Here is a 22619-nt window from a genome sequence, read left to right as displayed (position 1 = left end):
TTAATCAACTTAAGAGTTTGAATTAGGATGGCTGGGAACATTCAGGCCTGAAACCATTACATCTAATTCAAATATTTAACTGGGACACGTCATGTGGGAGCCTGGTCTGTGTCAGTGGATCTGCAAAGGGGAGCCTACCATGTCTACACTCCTGAGAGTGAGCTGGAATGAGTTCTGGTCATAACAGCTCATAAAGGGTGGTGACCTGCATATGGTGTTGCAGTTGTGCAGAGCAATGTCACTGCACTGTATCTTCTTGAAGAAGAGCTTTCTTCATGGTGTTACTCCAAGCTAAGGCAACAGGAAAAGACTGAGCATGTAGAAGAGTGATGGCTGACAAGGAATGCCATAGGCACAGTGGAATTGAAGTGGAAAACACAGCAGTGTTTGCGAGGAAATCTCATTCTCCTTTGTATTGTAGAGATAGCTGCGTATCTTCATGGCTGCCACTTCACAGTAGCAGATAAACACTGTTCAGCACTGCAGTGAGCATCTCCTGCTGGGAGCCTTGGACAGCATGAGCTGTGTTTGACCTCTGTGTACAGCTGTGGTGTCATGTGGAGGATAAGGCTGAGCTTGATTTTTTTAAGCTTCTCAGATTTTTGTGGTTTATTTTTGCAATGAAGACTTTTTTTTAAAATAATTTTTTAAATTGCCATTGACTGAACTAATTTGAGTTGATGTAGGTGACTAAAAAAGTTATCCCCAAAGCCTTTAAAGCTTTATTTCTGCATCTTCTCAGGTACCTGCTGCAGGAAGGGACAGAACAAGAAAGCACCATGTCTTCAGTCTCAGCTTATTACAATGGAAAGACTGTACTTATCACAGGAGCTACAGGTTTCATGGGCAAAGTACTGGTGGAAAAACTTCTGCGCTCCAGCCCTGAAGTGAAAGCAGTTTATATTCTTGTCAGGCCAAAGGCTGGACAGTCAATGCAAGAGAGAGTGGCCAACATGTTGAAATGTAAGGTAAGTTCATATGATTTATTCTGGAATCCAATCTGAAATCTGTTTAGCTGGGTGATGCAAAGGGCTGCTGTTCTACTCAGTTCATGAAGATCAAAATGCTGACTTCTGCTGTAACAACTGTCTTTTTGCTATGTCTAAGACAAACAGCCAAAAGAATTGTACATGAACAAAGCTGTATATGTTTGATTTTGATGGGTGCCACAGCATTTTACACTGTAACAATGTAATCTTTTTACTTCCCTCTCTGCATGACTTCCACCCATGTGTCTTGATCCTGTTTCATTTGCCATCCCAGTGAGGAAATCTCTAGTGGCAAGAAGGATGTCAAAGCCCTTTCCCTTTGCTGTATTTAATGTAAACATTTGTAAGGAGACACTGACTTGGCCTGAGGCCCTCAAGATTCTCCATATCTTAAGCCAGTGGTGAGGTTGTGAACTTGCAAAGACTCTTCCAGCTATGATAAATGCCACAGTTCAAGCTCATGCCTAATGCTAGCGTGAATTTGTACATAACTGATGTGAAATGAGAGGAAGAGACAAATTTGGCCCTAGCAGGCAAGGAATTACTTGGAATTAATCTGAGAAATGTCAGCATATCTTTATAGAGTATTGGTCTAAAAGTTTGAACAAGATTTAACTGGAAGAATCCTTCTCCTGCTGCAGAAGTTAGAAGTAAAATAGGTGGTGATTTTGAGACAAGTAGGTCTGGCAGAAAACGTATTTTTCCCTTTTAATGTTTTGAGGCATTAAGCTAGGAAAATCTTACGTATGTCCAAAAACAGAGTTTGTTTGGTTTTGTTTGTTTATAACAGAGGGTAGATTATTTTCATATTCAGGAAAATTTTTGAGTGATATGAAAGGAAACAATCACATTGGTTGATTTTTGCAAGTCTGTTATAGAATGATTTAGGTTGGAAAAGATCCACAAGGTCTTTGAGTCCAACCCTTAATCTCATGCTGCCAAGTCCAAGACCCTCAGTTTTCATCACAGTGGATAATGCTTTTTGTCACCAACTAACAAAATCCCGAATGGGGTGTGTTTTTGCCTTTTGTGTTTTAAAACGCGGGAAATTATAAACGTAGGTACTTATCAAGCCTTCTGTAAACTCTGTTTGCATTTTATGTATAAATACTACTGGCTTATCTCTTCAGTTGGGCAGCACAGCTTGGAGGTGTTGTTAGCTCTAGGTGAGGTTCCCTAATAGCTGTTTTATTGTTACAGCTGTATTAGATGTACCCATTTTTCTTCCTAGCATGAGTCAGCAGTTTTAGACATGCCAACAGCAAACAGGACCTGATAACCTCTTCTTGAACCTTTGGCAACCTGCTCCAACTTGTTTCAAATGAACAAAAGGAGAAGGCAGAGCTCTAAGTTAGGCTGCTGCAGTCTTGGGAAGAAAAAAAGCTCCCACAAGTCATCCAGGTCCTCTCAAGGAAGAAGGTGTCATTCTGATGCTGATAATTTTAAAATTACTCAAAAATCCCTGCCTAAGGCACCTCGAAGGTGTTTGCTGTGTACAAATGCTTATACCCTTGGAGATTTTTTTTTCTAGAAATGAAGCTGTTAATTCCACTAGATGTTAATTTAATGACAGATGAGGAGGACAGGAAGCATTATTCATAACATTTTTGCAGATCTTTTCTAGTTGATCACACTCTAGAGACTGCCCTTTCATTTACAGTTGTGGTTTGCATCCTCCAGTTTGGGAAACCCCTGAGGTATTTAACAAATAAAAATGCAGCAAAACTTTGTTCCAGATCTTGAGACAACATTTGCATTTGAAATTTCTGATCATAATCTCTGATGAGATACATTGAAGTAAGCACAGGAAACTTCAGAATAAAATCCTTTCTCTTATTTATGTGTGCTATTTTTGTGTACCTTTATAATTTCTAAACTCTAATGAATAATTATTCCTTTTCCTCACAAACTACTGATTTAACGCAAAATAGTATTTGTATCTGGGTTTGGGAAAACATACTTTATTTCTTCTTTCATATCCTACCTTACGTAATCTTCTCTACTGACCCATGACATTCACTTTGCAAGTAACTCTTCTTTTGCATTTACCTTTGACCTAGTATTGTCCTCTGAATTTTCTTGATTGCACATCCAGAAAGGAAGTATTCCAGGAACCAAAGGAACGGAGAAATGCAGGCTGCCAACTTCTAAATATTCTAAACAAAGAGATAAAATGAGTATTTGAGAAGAAGTGAGATCAAAGTGAAGCAGACTGGTTAGAATTAGTTGCATAATGTTTAGGTTCTTCAAGTAAGGTCCTCTGAGGACTCCTGATTTTGGTAGTGCTTAGAAATATTTTAAAATAATTCATTTAGAATTTTGATCCCTTTTGATATATCTCTGTGAAATTTACTGGCTTTTATCTGTCTACAGGAGTTTAGACACCGAGGTGTCACACTTGTGCACTGTCTTGTTCACAGTGTGTGCATGTGAATATGCTGGAAGATGACTCTGGTTAAATAGAAGAGCAGCTGTGGGTTACAAAAGGGTGATACAGTGTCAACGGGCAAAATAACTTAGTTTGTGCTTTTCAACAGTTGGTTACTTGGAATATTTCAGCTTCTGAATCCAACATGGAAGGTAAAATACAGAAAATAGTTTGGGCATAAATCAGAATTCTTTTACTTCTGTAGCTGAGTATGCATTGATATTTAATATAAGGCTGTTTTCCTTAGGTCTAGTAAAATTAATTTTACATGCAGGTGCATTAAAGCATTAATATTCAATGTATAATGAACAGACACTCAATTATCTCAGCATCAAATCCAAAACAAGTATGGTGACCTTGCCTATTTATGAAACGAGGTGTTCTATTTTCCAGCAGCAAGTCCCTAAGGGAATCAAACTATTACCCTGTGCTTAATGAAGTGCCACGTTTGCCTTGCACAGAGCACAGCTACTTCACAAAAAATCCCCAGATTTCAGTATTGGCTGCTGCCTGGATGTGTTCGGAGATGTGGATCATGAGGCAAAGCTTGACAGGGCTGTATAATCTTTAGTTGTTGGAAGATGTGTGTTTATCAGGGGTAGGGAATTGTTTCAAGGAGCATTTTTTTGCTGTCTGATCCCTCTGTGCTCAGAAATAGGCAGGAATGCTTGGAAGGGTTGTCTTGGATTCCTTGGAGAGCAGTTACTGGGCTAATGCTGAGTCACTGATGGTAGCTTTCCTGCTGTCCCTGGGAGAGCAGAGCATTTTCCATGCCCTGCATGCAGTGAACCAAGGCCTTGCTGCTGCCAGGCTGTTTCTCAGATATGTTTGTTCAGTGTTCCTAATTAGGAAGATCAGACAAAGTGGAGAGTGGAAAAGGCTCTTATTAATGTCTCTGATAATTCAGAGAGAAAATACGGAGGCTGTGAAAGAGGCTGCTGAAAAGGGGGAATTGGGTGTGACTGTGAAATGCTGCTGCTTTTTACTGTTGTCCAACCACAGTTAACCCTTCTAGTTACAGCAGATGCTACAGACAGACCTTCTCTTCCATGCAAAGCTTTGTCTAGAGCTGCACAATGAGATGGGCAATGCTATCAGACATCTTTGTCTCTTCAGTATTTCCTTTGTGAAGTGTGCTGTGTTTATCAGCAAACATCCAGCAAGGCCCTATAAATTTCAGAAAATCACTCCAGATTTATCTTTCCCCACCTCCTATGATTGTTCTTGGCTTCTCTCCATGCCAAACTGGTGCAGAGTCACTCCATCTGGAACAGCATCCCTGAAATCTGCTGTGACCACTGTAGAGAGGCCTGTCCTTGGATTAGGGTTAATGAGGTTTTTAGGTTGATGGAACATGGTGGTGTTAAGTCATAGGTTGGACTTGATGATCTCTAAGGTCTTTTCCAACCTAACTGATTCTCTGATTCTGTATGTGCCCTGTCCCTCAAAGTGTTCAAGGCCAAGACTGAAATAATATTTTTCCTGTCTTTGAGTGTTTGAAGAACGAATGAGTTATAGAATCATAGAGTCGTAGAATCAGTTATCTTGGGAAAAAACTCTTACGATCAGAGTCCAGCTGTTAACCCAGCACTGCCAAGTCTACCACTAAACCATGTCTTTAAGCATCACATCTTCACATCTTTTAAATACCTCCAGGAATGGTGACTCAGCCACTCCAGACCTGTTTCAATCCTTGGTAACCCTTTTGGTGAAAAAAATATTTCCTGATATCCAGTGTAACCCTTCCCTGACACAACTTGAGACCGTCTCCTTTCCATTCTATCACTTCTTACCTGGAAGAAGAGACCAGCTTCTATGTTAAAACCTTCTTTCAGGTAGTTGTAGAGAGCTGTGGGGTACCCCCTGAGCCTTCTTTTCTCCAGGCTAAACAACCCCAACTCTCTAAGCCACTCCTCCTAAGACTTGTGCTCTGGCCCCTTCCTGAAGGTATTTCTGACTGCAGGAAGGTGTTTCCCTTATATTACGTGGCTTCTCCTTGTACTCCTGTATGACTCTCTCCCTGAGACATCAGTCTCTGATCACTTAGAGATGCAGTTCTGTGGTGGTATCTGCATGGTTCCTGTTGATCTTGCCCCTTAAAAGCAGAACTTGCAGTACTGGAACCTCTCAGAAGGATTATGATCTAATGGTGGGATACATTGTCATAAGAAAGAGGCAGTGCTGCTGAAACCCAGACAAGCCTTGGGGATGCCATTTGTCTCCAGGTCACAAGTTCTGCCAGATGGTACAGAATTCAAACCTCAGTCACAGGTCACAGCGTAATGCTCCATCTTTGCTAATCATCTTCAGTCCTTCTGCTCCTGTGGATATTCACAGTAGTAAAATCAACTCTTTTGATTCATCACCCACTCAGTTGTACCTTTCTCGATGCAAAAGCTTGAGTCGATGGTAAATCCCATGCGACTCATGATTGTGAGCCAGGGTCGTGAGACATGGGTCACCAGTCCCTTTACCCACAGGGTGGTGACGTTGGGTAAGGTGGGCAGTGCTTGGGAGGTAGTGGTGCTTGGCTCTCAGGACCCCCCCATTCCAACCTGAACGAAGTGTGCCGTGCATTCACTAGTGCCAGCCTGGTTGACCTCTGTGTTTGGAGGGGAATATACATCAAGCAGGTAACTGTGGCAGGGCTGTAGATCCCTCGATGAAACTGTGCTGTGGTTGCAGTACATCTCTCCAAGTGGGAGCAGGCCTGGACTAGTGCCATGCACTGCCACCTAAGGCTCCGCACTGGATACAACCCTGTGGCATCGAGTGCTGGAGACTCGTGGTAGGGTACCAGACCCCACGGTGTACTTGCCTTCGGTTCTGGCCAGTCCCGAAGGGCTGCAGCTTTCATGCTGTGCAGGGCCACATCACTGGTAGTGCACAGTTCCACCAGGGTCCGTGACGAAGTGGACCCCCAGTGGGCCATCTCAAATCTGCACACAGCGTGCTGTGATCATGACGTTGTCAGTGTAACACCTCCATTTGGCGCAATTTACTGATTGTGACGCCGGTGGGTGGGCCACCGTTACTTAACCCAGAAAAAGTGCTCAAAAAATAGACTGCAGTTTTCAGTTTCCTCCAGTTATACAAAGGTACACAGTAGATCACAAAGGAATTAAGAATGTTTAAATGACATAAGGTTCTAAATGAAAAACAAAAACACAGTACGATATGAAACTGTAGAAACAAGGTGGATTACTCTGAAATTAGTAAGTCATTGAAAGCAAAGATGCTTCTCAGTTCATTTTAAGTGAGCTCATCATTCGGTGAAGAAAAATATTTTGGAGTCAAAACCTGACACATCAGTTTCCTCTTCTTTCACCGGAAAGAGAAACCCAGAATTAATCAGGGTAGTCCAGCATCAACCAGGGGCTACCTGCCTGGCAGCAGCTGCCAGCTCAGCAGAGTCTTGATCCTTGCAGGGTGTGTGTGCAGAAAATTTGCCTTGTATGAAGCGTAAAACAAGATCTTTTTGTGCACCTCAGCTTTCTCCATGCCTACCTGCTCAGCTGCAACAGTAAGGAGATTAATAGTTTCTGTCTTCATGTCATTCTACACACATACCCACCACTTGCAGAGCAATCTGTAAAAGCTGCCCCTCAATTTTATCTTTACTTCCTGCTTCATGCAAATTTCCTGTGGCCAGGACTGGAACCACAATAATTCATCAGATTTCAGAAGGGATTTTTTTGTTTGTTTTTCTGGGTTTTTTTCCCCTTAGAATCACTTCATGATGTCAAGTAGATCATGACCTAAACAGCAGCACCTCCAGGAGAGAATACAGAGCCTCAAATAGAAGCATTCCAGAAAAATTCCTATAGCCAATTGTATGCTAATCCATGTGCTGCTCATGCAGTAAAGTTTAAAAATCCCTGGAAACAAAGGAGAATTTTCTGTTTTACATAAAGATATCTAACAAGAGATGTGTATATGTTAAAATAATAATATTCAGTTATTCTACTAAATCTGTAAAGATATTGTGGTTAATTGTGTGCTGCTCTCTGAGAACTCTGATATAAGAGACCTCATTTTGTACAAGGAATGTTTTGGATGAGCTTTTTATGCACCCAGCAAAAAATTGGGCTCTGCAGCCCAATTAATACATACATATTTGTACAGACACAAATGCACATATGTGCATAAAGGCACTCTCTTTCAAATTAGTAATTTTTAGTTAGTTTTAGTTAGTTTTGGGTATCCCAAGGGATTTGTGTGTTAGTGAAGATTCTGCAGTGAAGATTCTGCTAGCTGATGAAAGTTCAGCCCTTGAAGCAAATGAGCAGGCAGTACCTTGAGAGTGAAGCAATTAAAAAACATCAACAATAAGATTTTCTCTTGTCAGTAACAGTGTAGAGGTTGCAGTTAAGCTGCATTTGCTGCCATCTGTAAAATGAAATGCATTTTTAGTGCTCCATAAGCAGTGATATTTTGGGACACTTACAGCCTGTAACTTCACAATATTTTTTCTTTAATGTGCAAGGGTGTCATACAGAAGAAAGTGCGAATCTCATAAGGGAGTTAGCAAACTAAGATTGCAGTTGAGTCACAGCTTTAAAGTATCTTCATAACATTGCTTGAATTTGCATTTATGCCTGCGTACTTTCTGGTGTGCAGCCAAGGCCCGGTTCCTGGAATCAGTAGAATTTCACTTGGTGCCTTCATTTAGCTTTGCTTGAGTATCTTGTGAAAGGTAGATTTTGAAGAGGTGATGGACCCAAGTAAGTAGTTTACAAGTTGTCCTTTTAATTCTTTGGCATTCTGGTGGATTTTCATTTTGTTCAGGATAATTACATGTATGAGTTTGATTTCCCTGCCAGTATTTCAACTTTAGATGATAGCAATTTAAACACAGGAGAAAACACAGAGTGTTTGGTACAGAGATGAAAATGCAGTTAATCACTCTTTGAAATCTAGGTAACCAACACTGTCTGATTCCAGCCTTGGAGCATAAGTAGGCTAGGCAGTTTCTGAGTTTGCAGACGACAAAACCCAAGAAATCATTGTTTTACTGGCACTGCTGATCATCCACCTTTATTGGTACTGCTTTCATCCACCTCTTTTCTCATGTGATTGCATCTGAACTGTGTGTCAAGTTGGAGATGGACATAGTATCCTAATGTTAGAATTTTTTTCATGTGACTGAAGGGAGGCCTTAGATTCTCTAATCCACAAGATTTACTTTTATGCCAGTCGGAGATCTCTCCATCCAGGTCTCTTTCCTAGGAGAAAACCTTCAGTATCAGCACCACTGCTGTCTACATATCCTGAAGGAAAAAATCAAGGAAGTGGGAGAGTGTGCATGAGGGGGATGGAGGAGTTCAGCATGGCATTTTCAAAGAGGATGGGAAAAGAACAAAGAGCATTGAAGAGAAAAGCTCTCCTATGCAGGCTTGAGAGTTTTACATCAGTAGCAGAAATCAGAGCCATTTCCCAGCAGCAAGGCCATGGAGCAACATCATTAGAGAAGTCCTGTTGGGCATCCTTTGTAGGCCACTAATTTCTCCTGGATCCTGGTTTTGCTGAGGCACACAGGAGAGCTGAGCTTTTTAGGCAGCTGCACAGCATGCCTTGTGTTCAGTTTTGCCAAGTGACCCGTTCACCAACAAGGCCTTCAGCAAACATGTTTTTAAACAATGTTTGTCATTTTGCTGGAGCCCAGGACTTGGCTCTTGATGTGTGCGAGTTGGCACAATTCCTTTTTGGGCTGTTGTACTTCAGAACCTCTCTGGACACTGGCGGAGCGGCTCTTGTACCGCAGGTCATCTGCAGGCGTGGTTTCTCTGCTTGGAATTGGGGCTGAATGAGGACAGCTGACCTCAGACAACCTCTGAGGGCCTTCAAATTGTACTTAAGAATACAGGCTCATCTTTTTCTGGAGTGAGTTGGCAGTGGAGCCATCAGTCAGTACCTAGAGACCAGAACTGCCTATTTGGTCATTCAACACAATGTAAAGTTAACTCATGTTTTATCCTTTGTGTTTGATTTTATTCCATTGTATCCTCAGCTCTTTCTTCCCTTTTTTTCTTAAAGAAAGCTTTTCTGTTTTCCTAAATTGAACTCTGGCCTTCCTTGCCAGTATTTTTTTTCCTCTGGCAGCAGACTGTGGCTGAATGATGAAGGCTAAGACCAATTTTGTCAGAAGACCCCGTGTAGTGAGTTGAGTGGGACACTCTGCAAAGAAACAAATTTTGTTGTGAACAAAACACATTTCTTCTTTTAAGAAGAAATCCAAAAGATAGTGGGGCAGAATCTTTAAACTTCTGTTTTTACTTCCCTCTCAAACCCTGATCCCTGGCTAGTACATGGATAAAGATGTTGAAATACTGGGGAGAAGGGGGGGAGCAGTACTCTGGTCCTTGGGGCCTCTGAGAAAGCTCCCACTTGTGACGCAGGGGTGCATCTTGATATTCACAATCCAGAGCTTTTGATCTTCTGGGTGTCCCACAAGTGGTCCTAAAATCCATCCTCCAGAGGATCACACAACTTGAAAGTTGTATGGAGGTCACCTTTGACTGTAGTTTACTCTGGCAAACCCAACCTGCTGTTCTTATTACATTTACCAGACCTGTAAGAACTGCCAAATATATTAGGGAGATTGCTTTAAAAAACAGTGAGGTTCTGACTTGCGTCATTGAAAACACAAATCAAAATGTGTGAATTGTGCCAAGGAGCCCAAGCCTGAAAATTGGGCTTTGGTAATTTTCTGGGGGCTTGTATTAGGCCTTTTGTTTTCTTTTAAGGGGAGATGGGAGCGAGAGTATTATTAGTGTTGTAAATTAATTTTGCTTCTTGAAGCGAAACAGCTCTTCCATTCATAGTTAAATGTGAACGATGGTGTGACTGTGAGCAGCACAAACTGACTGCAGCCAGACTACCAGAATGAGCTGGTCTGACTCTGCAGAAGAAAACCCTATTAATTCTGGGAACAGGGATAATTCACTGCTGCACTCTGGAATGTGGAGGTGGTTGTCCAGAGCCTGCTGTTCTGGCCTAATTTGTGTTTAATCTGGAGCTGGCAAAGGGAAAGGGTTGCTAGTCTAGCTAAATATTTTTAAAATAAAGGCATACTTTATTCACTCTATTGAAAATTTTCATTAGGCTGATTTTTGATCCTATATATGTTCAGTTACTAAAAGTTTTTACTTGTTTTCATTGAAGAAGGTTGGTGTGTCTTCAGTGGTGCATCAGTCTTGTGCTGCAGTTTGGGTCTGTTTTATCCTAAATTCAAGGAGATTGTGTCAAAGTGAGTGCCACTGAAGAGTTAACAGAAATTTGCCTTGTGTTGTTACAATCTGAATTGGGTGAATTTTGCCAAGTGTGTGTCTTACTATTTATATGATTTAGATGAGAGAGAAAATTTAGAGTGATCTCCTCATACATGAAGCTTTTGCGGTAGTCAGTGTCTGATTACATCAAGATTTAGAAGCAGGGACCAAGCGTGGGATGTCTGGATGGGACTTCTGGGCACTGCTGCAGTAGAAATAGCAAATATGGATAATAAAAACAAGCACTGACTTGTGGCTTGTTTCTAAACCAAACAAACCTTTGATACTAGCTAACTGTGTGTGTACTTTTGATCTTCATTATTTTGTGTCGTCTCATTTTTCTTGTCTTTTCTGCTGGCTGTCTCCTTATGTTGCCATCTCATCTTAAAAGTGGGATTTCACAGCTTAGTTTAAGAAAAAAGGTCTCTTATTTTGATTTTTTTATCTGCAAAATATCAAAATGTGTTTTTCAGCCTCCAATCTACTGCTGAGTTCAGCAAAACAAGAGCCTGGATCTGGCTCCAAGCTGGGCAGAGTTGTGTATAATACTACAAGTACTTCATCTGTATATTATATAAATGTTTACAGTGAACATTCAGTATCTTCCTAGTTGGGAGGGAGAAAAAAATGCCTCCTACATGTTTTTTTGACAAAGAAAATATGGGTAAGGACAATCAAAAAGAACTTTTTCCTAGAATTACCTTGATTGCTTTGGTAGATCCCCAGCCCCAGGGCCCTAAAAAGAGGGGGAAAAAAATTCCCAAAACTCAAGATACCCTTCCAAAGTAACAATTTACTTTTTAAACTATTTTAAACTATTTTTTGGTTTCATAATTGCAGGACTAGAGGTCTAAATTGTAGTGAAATTTTTAGTCAGTCATATTTTTCCATTACATTGAAAATTTCCCCTTTGGATGAAGCAAGAATAAGTTATTTAGGTTCTCTTTTTTTTGGTGAATGCGTCTTGAAAAATTATGGTGTCCAGAGGGCTTTGTACTTGTCTGAAGTTTATATTGTTTTATTTATTAAGGATGTATTGAAATTTTCTAACACACACACATTGTAAATATGGGTAGTTACACCTTCACTCAAAAGTTTCATGATACTTTCTGTAACAGCTCTTAGTCTGACTTCTTTAAACCTTTTCTAGAAGTACCACACTCATTATTCAGTGTTCAGGTATAAAGCAGGTTGTGAGAGCACAATAGGGATGCAGGAGGGTAAGAAAAGGGTTTATCATTCTTCAAGGGATAAGCTTGTGTTTCAAAAGACCACATGAATATAACTGTGCCACTTCTGGCATTGTATGTGTGTCCACACCTGGGGAATTAACCACCTGAACTATCTACCCACAAATAATTTCAGCATTGGGAAGGGCATTTTCATACAAAGAGTGACAAAATTCTCAATGGTGGAGGAGGGAAAAACATTCTTATGGGTAGATTTCTGCCCGGGGAGGTTGCCTGGAGAAAGGCAATAACCTGTTCAGAAAGCTGATGTGTTCCTTGTTGTGCCGTATCCATGCCTGGAGGCATGCTGTCTCCCTGATGGTTGACTCCCTGTTGGATGTGGGCAGTTCCCAAGCTGCTGCCCTTGCTTTGATCTCCAGGAAGCTAGAACTCGGTGTGTGGGTATGTTTTGCAGCAAATTTCTTTGCCAGAGGGGTAAAGAGAGCATGAAAAACTGTATTCAATTTATTTCAGAAGCCTTCAGGATTTCTACATTCTAGAGAACACTTATGGCTGGAAAAAAGGGTAAATGCTTCACCCTTTGTCAGAAGGGGCAAGAGGGACAATCCAGGCAAATGCTAACAAGGCAGTTTCACTTCTGTCCCTGAAAAAGAAAATCATGGTGTGAATTTTCTTGACGTATTTCTGGAAAAGGAGGTGACTTGAAGGTCAGCATGGATTTGGAAAAGAGGTGACCTAATTGCAGCCTTCCAGTACCTGAAGGGAGCCTGCAAGAAAGATGAAGAGACTCTGTTGACAAGGGCCTGGAGTGGCAGGACAAGGGGAAACAGTTTCAAATTGAAATGAAATAAATTTAGATTGGATGTTGGAAAGAAATTCGTCCCTCTTAGAGTTGTGAGGCCCTGGCACAGGTTGTCCAGAGAAGCTGTGGCTGCCCCTGGATCCCTGATCTTTTTAAGTCACTTCCAACCTAAACTCTTCCATGATTTTATGATTTACCCTTGGTACACTTAGCTGGACCCATCTGGTCCTGTGATAAAATGACTGAATCTGTGGATGAGGGGAAAGCCATGAGTATCATCTACTTTGTGAATAGCGAAGCTTTCAGCATTGTCTCCATCAGATTGCCAAAATGCAGATAAGGATGTTATAGTCAAGGTGGGGAAAAGAAACCTGGCTGGACATTCAGACTGCAATAATTTAATGTCTCATGCTTTGCCTGGAGGTTACTTATAAGCAAAATTCCCTAAGGATTTGGCTGTGAACTTACCCTGTTTAGTACCTTAAAAAAAGAAAAAAATCTCTAGCTTGTAGTGCATTCTTTATGCCACAGGCCCTACTGGTAACTGGAAGTGCTGTCATAAGTAATATATAACTTAGGAAGCTGGAGAAGGGAAACAGGGTCTGGATCTCTGAGCTCCTGGGTGCTGGTAGCTTTCCTAGTCTTTTTATACTTCCTTGGCTTTTACTTTTCTGCCTCTGCTGGGCGGTGTTCATTACAAGGAGGTCTCCGTGTTCCAGAGGTCACTCCCTAAACAAACCTTAGATAAGTCCTTCCAGCTACCTCAGCATGTCCTGGTGGGGTGTTTTAAATCACTTGAGTTTTAAGTTTAATTACTGCACTTGGTGATAGTGAAGCAAGTGAGTGGCTGGCAGCAAAGGGATTAAAACAGAGGCAGTGCCATTAACAGCACTTAATATTCACGTTCACTGTCCCTGGTCCTCATGGGGGATTTCAACCACAGGGAGCAGGTTAGGAAGGACAAAGCCCTTCCAATGCCTAAAGGAGGCCCATGAAAAAGCTGAAGAAGGACTTGAGAAGATATGAGATACATCAAAACTTCATATTCTTCCTTCAGGACAACTGTTTAAGTATCTAGATTAATCAGTTACTCCTTCTGTCAAATAAATGAAAATTGTTTTTCCTCTTAATGTGGGATAAAACAGAATTCCACACTACGCTACCGGAGGTACCCAGAATGTGTTTGAGAGCTCATTCATGTGGCTGCTTGTTCAAATATGCTCTTGCCAGCTGGTTTCTCTACTGAACTTAATGCTCAAGGTGCAACTCAGGTTTCCAGGTACACTATCCAAGTTACCCAAGTTTCTAAGAACGTGGAGGTGGGGCTTGTAACTTCTTCCTGTAAAATGTTATTGTCACTTGGCATGTCACATTCTCTCCACATTGTGGTATCAGGAAAGTGATGCATCTTTTTGAGAGGTAAGGCCTAAATCCACAACATACCTTCTCTGAGATACCCAGGGGTTTTCTCTGTGGAAACAGCATTTGCTATATTATTGTTGTCAAGGTAGTAGGAAAGCTGAGATAGGTTTGGGGTTTTTTGGTTGGTTGGTTTGTTCAGGGTATTTTGTTTGGTTGGTTTGTTTTGGGGGGTATGTGTTCGTTTATTTGGGGTTTTGTTTTGTTTTATTTTCCAGAAAGAGCAGAGAACAATAAATAAATAAATGTACATGTAGCTATTCATGTCATAAAGATTGTGATGAACCATAGAAATAGCCTGCAGAGAAAACCTGTATTGTAGATAGGAATTTGTAGTGGGAGACCACTGTAACATCACTGGCTGTATCCAGAAAGATAAGCAGGGAAAATACAGGCTTGCTCAAAGGACTGAGACATAAGACTTTCTTCTTCTTCTCCATCCTGTTTGATTCATCCATCTCCTTCATGTTGTCATCATACAGGTTCCTCAAGGACAGGATTTTCTCTTCATGGGGCTCTTGCTTTGTCCAATGAAGAAAGGACAACAGGCTCTGATTTCTGTCTTTCCATCAATTTAAAGGTCTGGTCCTTACCATTTCATATCAGTTAGCAAAATAAATGACCATCCTTTTTTGTATCTGTGTAGAATAAATAGAATATCTTAATCACTTCATAAACACCTGTCAAAATATTGCTTTAGCATCTCTTCCTAGCATCAAATAAGTGGTTCTTTAAATATAATCTATTTAAAGGATTTACACTAAGAAAGAATGCACAAGAGATCAAGGTATGGAATTTCAGAGGGGGGAAGAATGTGTGTATGTGCTAAAAGTACATTGTGACATGTAGGTATGAGTCTCATTCTAATAATTTTAACCCATTAAACCTGATCCTTTAAAATATTAATGTCTCCACAAATCCTGAATACTGATTTTGCTTGTTTCTGTTTCATGGTGAGCAGAAATACAAACTGATCAAAGGCAATGGGCTGGATTCTATTGGGATGTCCAAAGGGCATCAGGACTCTGCACTGCAGCCTGAACAGGAAAGGAATACAGAATAAATCACGTTTGCAGCAGTTCAGAATTGTTAATATAGTGCCTGTACTATTCTGATGGAGTTTTATCAATGGAGAGTCTCTGAGCCTTTAGGGAATGGTAATTAGATTCTTCCCTGTCAGATTTTTTTATGTGCACAGTACATTGAGTGAGAGGACAGTAACCATTCTTAGCAGCATGGAGACCCTGAGCTTCCATAGGGCATGGAAGCAGTAAATCATTTTGTCAGCCTTCCAAAATTCTGCCCTTCAGCCCTTCCTTTTGATGCTTGGAAGATGATCATTCTTTCTGCCCTTTCACTATCACTTCTTCCATTTCTTTCTGACAGACAGGATTTGCTGCCTTGGGGCCTAGCAACCCATTTCCCCACTTTCCAATAACCCCAGAAATCTCCGGGGATGGTTTTGGTCAGAACATCACTCAATCATCTGCAATTCTATCTGCACCTTTTCCAAGTCAGCTCTGCCCCAAATCCAATGTGCAAGCTCTAGTACTCATATCTCTTTAATGATCTGCAGATCCTTACAACCATGATCTGCTTGGTCCCGTCTTCACAAAATGGAATGGTTTGGTTTGGAAGGGACCTTCAAGCACATCTTGTTCCAGCCCTCTGCCATGCTGGTGCACCTTTCACTAAACCAGGTGATCTTAAAGGCTGCCTCCCTTTAGGAAGCAGAGCCCTTTATACCATACCCCTCTGTTTATCTTTGCTGCCTCTCAGCATAATACAAACCTCTTAACTCCTGAATGTCTGTCCTTTTTCCAAATGGGGTTAACTACTTAGTCGCCTTTTCTTAAGTTTTCTGTGTGTCTTTCTTCCAGTTCATAACTGAAGTGCACTGCAGGAATATTAGCCATGCAGCCCCACAGATACCAACCAGAAAAATGCTCTGTGGTTTGGGATTTGTCCAGCTGGGAAGACTTCCCAGTAGAATTTATATCAGTGTCTTGATATGCTGAGCTAAGCCCACATTGCTTGTGTCTTACTGAAGTGGTTTAGGTGGTATCTATAGCTCCATAATGAGAAGTTGTAGTCATAAAGATGTAGATCAGTTATTGAGTTGTTCGATGGAGACAATTCTCAGCTTTTACGTCAGGCAGCTGATGTGTCTCAAAGGTTATCATTTTACTGGGAGCCTCAAAAGGGAAGGTGTTGGCCTCAGATTGTTATCAAATAGGAACATATTTAATGTTGATTGCTGTGAAATATTAACCATAAATAAACAGTGGAATTTGTCGATGGACATATTCCATCTCCTGAAAGTACTAGTAATGCATTCACATCCCTGGACAGAAGGTGCGTCGTGCTGAGAACGGAAATGCATAAAATAAACAAACTTTTGTAATGTTCAGTATCAACTGGGTGAATCTTGCTGCAGGCTCTAAGTGAAATTACAGCATTTTGCTTCTCCAACAATTTCAGTGTTGATTAGTACCAAAAAATTATACCGCTCTTGTGCTACCCACAGATTTTTCATAATAATGCAATAACTCCAGGTAGTTTAGCTCAGGAGAGAAAGGTGAGCCCTTACAGTGTTCTGGCATTCCTGTTTCAATCACATAATTGGAAAAGTTTCACCTTTACCCCTGTAATCCAAAATTATGGATGTCTAAAGGGAAAATTCACAGAGTAAGTGTTGCTCTGTGGGAATCAAGGAGGCCATTTCACAAGGGCAGATTCAGCTCCTAGCAGCGTTGGTGTTTGTGCTTTCTACACAAGCAGAACGGGTCTTGCTCCAGTTTTGAGGTTATTAGGCCTGGGTCATCACCCAGTTATTAACATAAAGCACAATCTTTAACCTCTGCTCCTGGTTGCCTTAATTGTTACTGGGTGCATGAGCTGAAGGAGTCCTGTAAAGTATAATGGAAAGACACTGGAAATGTTGTCTGCTAAACAAAAAAAAACCCATAAAAACAATACCCACTTGCATGCCCATTTTTTATAAGTGAAACAGCTGAGGAAAGAGACTGGGTATTTAATGGGCATAAAGGGAAAAGGTCCTAGAAATTTTCTCTAATGTCTGAAGGATGTAGTGTCCTTAAAAATAGCCGTACCCGCCTTCTGCCATTAGTGGTAGAATACCCGCGGTAGATTTGGAATAGATAGAAGAACTGCAAAAATACTACAGTCTGAGTTCAGGTGAATGTCCTAGGCAGAAGGGATGGGTCCAATCAACTTCCATCAGGGAAGAAGAAGGGAACCACCACCACAGTTGCCTGTATTTTTCCACGCCAAATCACAAAGAGCAAGCAGAGAAACACAAGTGACAAAAGAAGTAGAAACAGAAGCAGCGATATATCTTTGAGTCCACATAACTTCATTAAGCACTGCAAGCAAGGTTTCATTACTGTGTTCATGAAAACATCCAGCTGCCCTCTCTTTCTTTAGAGCAGTCACTTATTTTGTTAAGAAATAAAGCTAGGAAGGTTCCAGACTAAGGCACTCTACCCAGGTCAAAGCCTGTCTGTGGGGCTGGGATCTGCTTTCTCTTCTGTAGATATACTCCAGTGTGTTTTGCCTCTTGTCTTCAAAGAGCATTGGGGATAGATTTTCTGCAGTCCTTGTTGTCTGTAATGCTTTAATTTTCGAAAATGTAGGTGTTCTAAAGGGTTGTAAAATCTCCCCTAAGTAACACATTCAGTTAAAAACTTGTCCACATATTCCTAAATTCTTCCTTGTTTCATTTTTGTTTTCAGAATGTGTTTATACTCTTGTAAATGGCAATGCAAAAACCCATCTGTTTGTTAGGGGTAAATAGTAAAAGTTTAGATTATCTCTAGCAGATATTTATCAACATTGTGCAGACTCAAACATATACAAATCTGGATATCACGTTTTAAATTAATTCAAATAACTTAATTTCATTTATTCTTCTTTAATCAGTTTGTGTCTCTCTTCTGGGGAGGCTGTTTGGGAAATACTGATTACTTTGCATGTATTAAGGAACCCTTCCCCCTATATTAGATGTATTTCTGTAGGGAAGACCAGATAAAAGAAATCAAAAAGATGGACCGGGAACAAAGGAAATCGTGGGCTTGACAGTCAACCTGTAGCCTTCACCAATAGTAGCTGGAAGTGTTTCCTAGGAAACCAGGCTGAAAACCAAATTCTCTCATGTTAAATTTTCCATTTAACTGAGAAGCCAATTGTATATTGTGATATTATCTCTCCATGTGTGCCATTGTGTATTTTAAATAGCAGCACATAACCTGAAGTAGGTGCACATGGGATATGTTTCTGTGTTCCTGTGAATCTGTACATTAGTTTTTATTCAAAGGTGGATATTTCTCCAGTAACAGTAGGAGAAAACAAATAATTCTGGTAGAAGTCCCAGCTTCTACACAGAAATACATGCTGTGAAATTACCCTTTGTGCTGTACAGAATCAGTTGCAGAAGAAAAGCACTGGTATGTAATTTGTCAAAATGAAACGTTACTTTTCCTGGGAGGATCCAGATTTTAGAGAATGTGTTGGATTCCTTATTTGGAATAAGAGCGGGGGATGACTGAACTGTTGTAAGATCAAACATTTTTTGTGCTAGAGCCCAAAGGTGTGGCTAAACTGAAGCTTTGCTTATGTCTGTGATAAAAATTAACTTCCTGTTGAAGTGGACGTGGAAAAACAAGCACCAACAATCCTGGGGCATCGCTTCCCTGCTGTTGTTTATGGCAGTGGTAGACATTTAACCTCATCCAGTTGTGTGTTACCCATCCATCTGCACAAAATGGACTCTATGAAAAGCCTTGGAATAGGTGCTTTTGAGAGCTGTGACTCTTTCTGTCAGTGTTTTTCATGGACCATTTCAGCTCTGATTTGGGATCTCTCTCAAACAAAAGTTGATACAGCCGCCTCTGTGCTCATCTGTGCATTGCAGAGAAGATTTGATTTTCTACCTTAGTTGCTATCCATCAATTTTTTTCCATTTACCAGTGTCTGCTTTGGCACACGTCACTCACTCCTTGGTCCCTCTCAGATGTGTTCTCTGAGTACAAGTTTTACTGCTTTCCTTAGTTTAGATGAAACCCCTGGATCACCAAATGTCAATTACTGTGTTCCCTATCCATGTTAACTCTGCAGACACATCAGGATTTCTCCCTCTGGGCACTTTTCCTCCAGATAAAAGTTAGCTCCTGATTAGAACGGGTCAAAAGCAGTTTATGATGGGTTGGAAAGGCATGGAGAGTGAAGCAGTTACTTGTATCCTCTTAGTAAGCCTGGAGCTGGAGTGATGTTCCCAGCCTGCTTGGATGCAAGAGGCATTCCACAGTTAACTTAATCTTTACCCAGGGTTGGTAGGTATTCTCTGGGGCTGGCATTCCTCTGCCTCACCCATGTGCTTCTCTCTTGGCTCTCCCTGGGGGCCTGTTCTTTCCCATCACAGGACTGAAAAACAATGAATAATGTTAGAGGAGAGCACGTGGAACCTACAAAACGAGCAGATTTTTCCACAAGCCTGTTACCCAAGTTTTCTACTATTCACTTCAATGAATATTGCTTTACTCAAACAAAAATTCTTATTATCCATTTACAGAGAGATAATATTCCCAGTACATGTGCTGCATGTTTTTATTTTTAAGCGTAAATCAGGCTTTGAGTTACTGCCAAAATTTTGATGTTAATTTGACCCTCAAAAGGCAGCTCTCAGGAAAGAAGCACTTGGTTAAGGAAGGTATATTGCCTCCTAAAGGGCTTTAAAATAGCTAGGTTTTTCTTTCACTTGTGTGACCTTGGGTAAGTCACTTCCAATATATGTGTCTGTTTCTACCTGTGAAAAATTATGTGGCTCTTCTTTATAAAAAACTTAGTGATAAAGAAGACTATGTAATAGGTATTAATGGAATATATAATAGAAAAGCTATTTGAAATCCAAAATACATGTCTGGAGACCTTTATTTATCCTTCTCTTCCTTCTACCTAATATCTGATCTGGAGGTTGAGGGTCATTTAATCAGTGTCATTCCCTGGTCACTTGATACAACTTTGAGACCATCCTCTTTGTGTGCACCCATGGAAGCACTGAGTTCCTTGGAGTACAGGTACTCTAGGAAAGCAGTCAGCTTTATGTGCTTGTCTGCAGATTGTTTAGGTACTAATAGATTTTCAAATCCCTGGTATCAGGGGAATCAGAGGAACATGAAACCAATGTGGTGAGAGACATCTGTGCTAAAAATAGATAAACCTGAAGTAAGAGAAGCTCAGTGTCCAGTAAAGGCAATGTTCAGTGAAAGTAATTCAGCACTGAAGAAGGAAAGAGTATTTTGCTAAATAATAGCTAGATTTTAAAATTAATTATGTATGGTATTTAGTCAATGAAATGAGGCTTTGAGCTGTACTAAACATTTGTTTGGCTAAAAATACATATTTTAATATATATTGAAGATAATGTTATAAATGAAACACTTAAACTACTCCCTTCCTTCTATAAACCATAATGAGACCTGACTGGGAGGATGTAATTTGCTGAATTACGTCCTTCTGTGAAACATTTCTTGTAGCTCTTGTCAGATGGTGGCTCAAATCAAATACATCTTTGCTCTGCTCCTGCATGGTAGTTCTTATGCCCCTGGATAATTTCTCTGCCTACACCTGCTTTTGTGCTCCCATCTTCTGACAGGAGCTGCAGTTAATTAAATGACCAGTCCTTTCCCCTTCTTTTTGTTAGTCTTTATTCTGCCAGCAAGGCTAGATAGATTCCAGCTCCAAAGGAACAGCCAAGCCCATGCACTGGGAAGATGCCAGGACTTTTGAGCTGCAACACTGAAAAGAGGAAATGTCAAGAAATGCCATTTCTGTTCTGAAAAAATTGATGTTTTGTAAAAAGCGACGAGATTTTCTGAGGCCAGCAGCACACCTCCAGGGAGTTGGTTCAGCAGGTCACTTTAGGGACTGAGGGGAAATGTTGTGAAAGGGAAGCTGTCTTTAACCTGAAATCAGCAATTCCCTTTCTCAGTCCTTCCCATGAGAGTCGTTCCTGTGGAAGGCAAGGCATGTATTTACTCGCTCTCTCCACTGCAATTTGGCAATTTGGCTTCTTGCTTGAGTGACAGAGGTGGAGGTGACAGCTACCCAGGGTGCACTTGATCCTGGTCTTGGAATGCCTGGCATGGGCTGCTGTCCAGTTTCTGCCTGTCTGTGTCCTGCACTTGGATGAGGCTCCTACTTCATTGCTGTTATTTGGCAGATGTCATGGATTTGATTTGAGGTGATACCTTTATAATTGATCTGTCAGCTTGTTCAGTTTAATCTGATTAAACTCTCCCCGTCACCTACTTAGGTAAGGTAGATGGGATGAGTCGGAGTCAGAAAGATTAGGAGACTTCTGCATGATCATGAAAAGGTTGGAGGCAGAGGAAGGAATTTGAGGAGCATCACCCCTAAGTCACACATAAACGCACTCCATGAAGTCGGGGCCCAGGCTGTGGGAGGAGAAGAAAGGCTGCCATGGCATCATCCACTTGTTCCCCATTCCCACTTCTTGGACAGGTCTTGACCTTTTGGTACTGTAGCAAGAGAGTGGGAGGGAAGGTGTAGATAGGTTCAGTTACCCTCCAGGGTCAGTCCTTAAGCAATAGGTATTGCTTTATAATAATGATGAACAAAGTTATGAGTTCTTGTGTAGTCTCCCTGGGGACTCATGTCACCCAGCTTGTTACAGTTGTTTCTTTCCTAATACAAGAAACTGGTTGTAGGCATAATTCTGCCATGGTGTGTGGGAGGGAAATCTTGGGGAACAGATGGTTCTTGGTGAACAGACTCTAGTGACTAAGACTGACTCTCAAAAAAGAATTAATCTATCAAGCTGATTTTCTGATGAACAGAAATAGGAAAAATAACCATAATGCAAATGAAAAAACGAACAATGAAGCAAGGCTGCCTTTTGTATGTTTGACAGTGGTATTTCTCCCTGGTAAAGAAATTGCTTTTTAATAGCTTTCTTATGGAAGGGATTCTCTAAGCTGTTTCTTCTTCAAATGCTAATGTATTTATCATTGAGCACAAGAGGGCAGAAAACCAGGCACTCAAAACTCAGAATGAAAAAAAAGAATTCTGCACTTGGAGAAACTTTGCATCCACACGTTTGTGTCTGCCTACTTGAAGGTGGAAACCATTAAGGATGGAAGAGCCACCAAAGCGTACAGTTGGAAAGGACAAATTCTTCACTTAAGCTCATTTCAGTCCACCTGTGTTGATAAAAACAGACTTATCCCTTAAAGGTCATGGTTTAATTATTGGCACTGATAATGACTTTCGTGGCCAACACTGAAAAATTTTTGAGTGGGTGGATTAAAGTCTCTCCCCATGAAACAGGTTTTCCTTTACAAAAGAAGTATCCAGGACTGTGGGCTAGTCCTAAATAATCTCTTAAGAGCTCTTTGTCAGCCATTTGATATGCTGATGTTTCATTTTCAGGGTGTTTAGCAATCCCACCAACTGGGAGTTAGCATCTCAATTTTACCAGCA

The 22619-nt window shown here is 40.9% G+C and overlaps 1 protein-coding gene across 1 annotated transcript in view; it reads left to right on the top strand.

Annotated features, from left to right (window-relative positions):
- LOC131592595 (fatty acyl-CoA reductase 1-like) overlaps window positions 1-22619 on the top strand; it is a 116273-nt gene that overhangs the window by 54764 nt on the left and 38890 nt on the right. Inside the window, exon 2 of the mRNA XM_058864195.1 lies at window positions 743-968. Coding sequence (XP_058720178.1) covers window positions 780-968 — 189 coding nt within the window. The 5' untranslated portion in view covers window positions 743-779. The remainder of the gene's footprint in view (window positions 1-742; window positions 969-22619) is intronic.

Source organism: Poecile atricapillus, chromosome Z, assembly GCF_030490865.1.
Source record: "Poecile atricapillus isolate bPoeAtr1 chromosome Z, bPoeAtr1.hap1, whole genome shotgun sequence".
Taxonomy (NCBI): Eukaryota; Metazoa; Chordata; class Aves; order Passeriformes; family Paridae; genus Poecile; species Poecile atricapillus.
The sequence above is the reverse complement of the archived record's forward strand: the minus strand, read 5'-3'. Positions and strand labels throughout refer to the sequence as shown.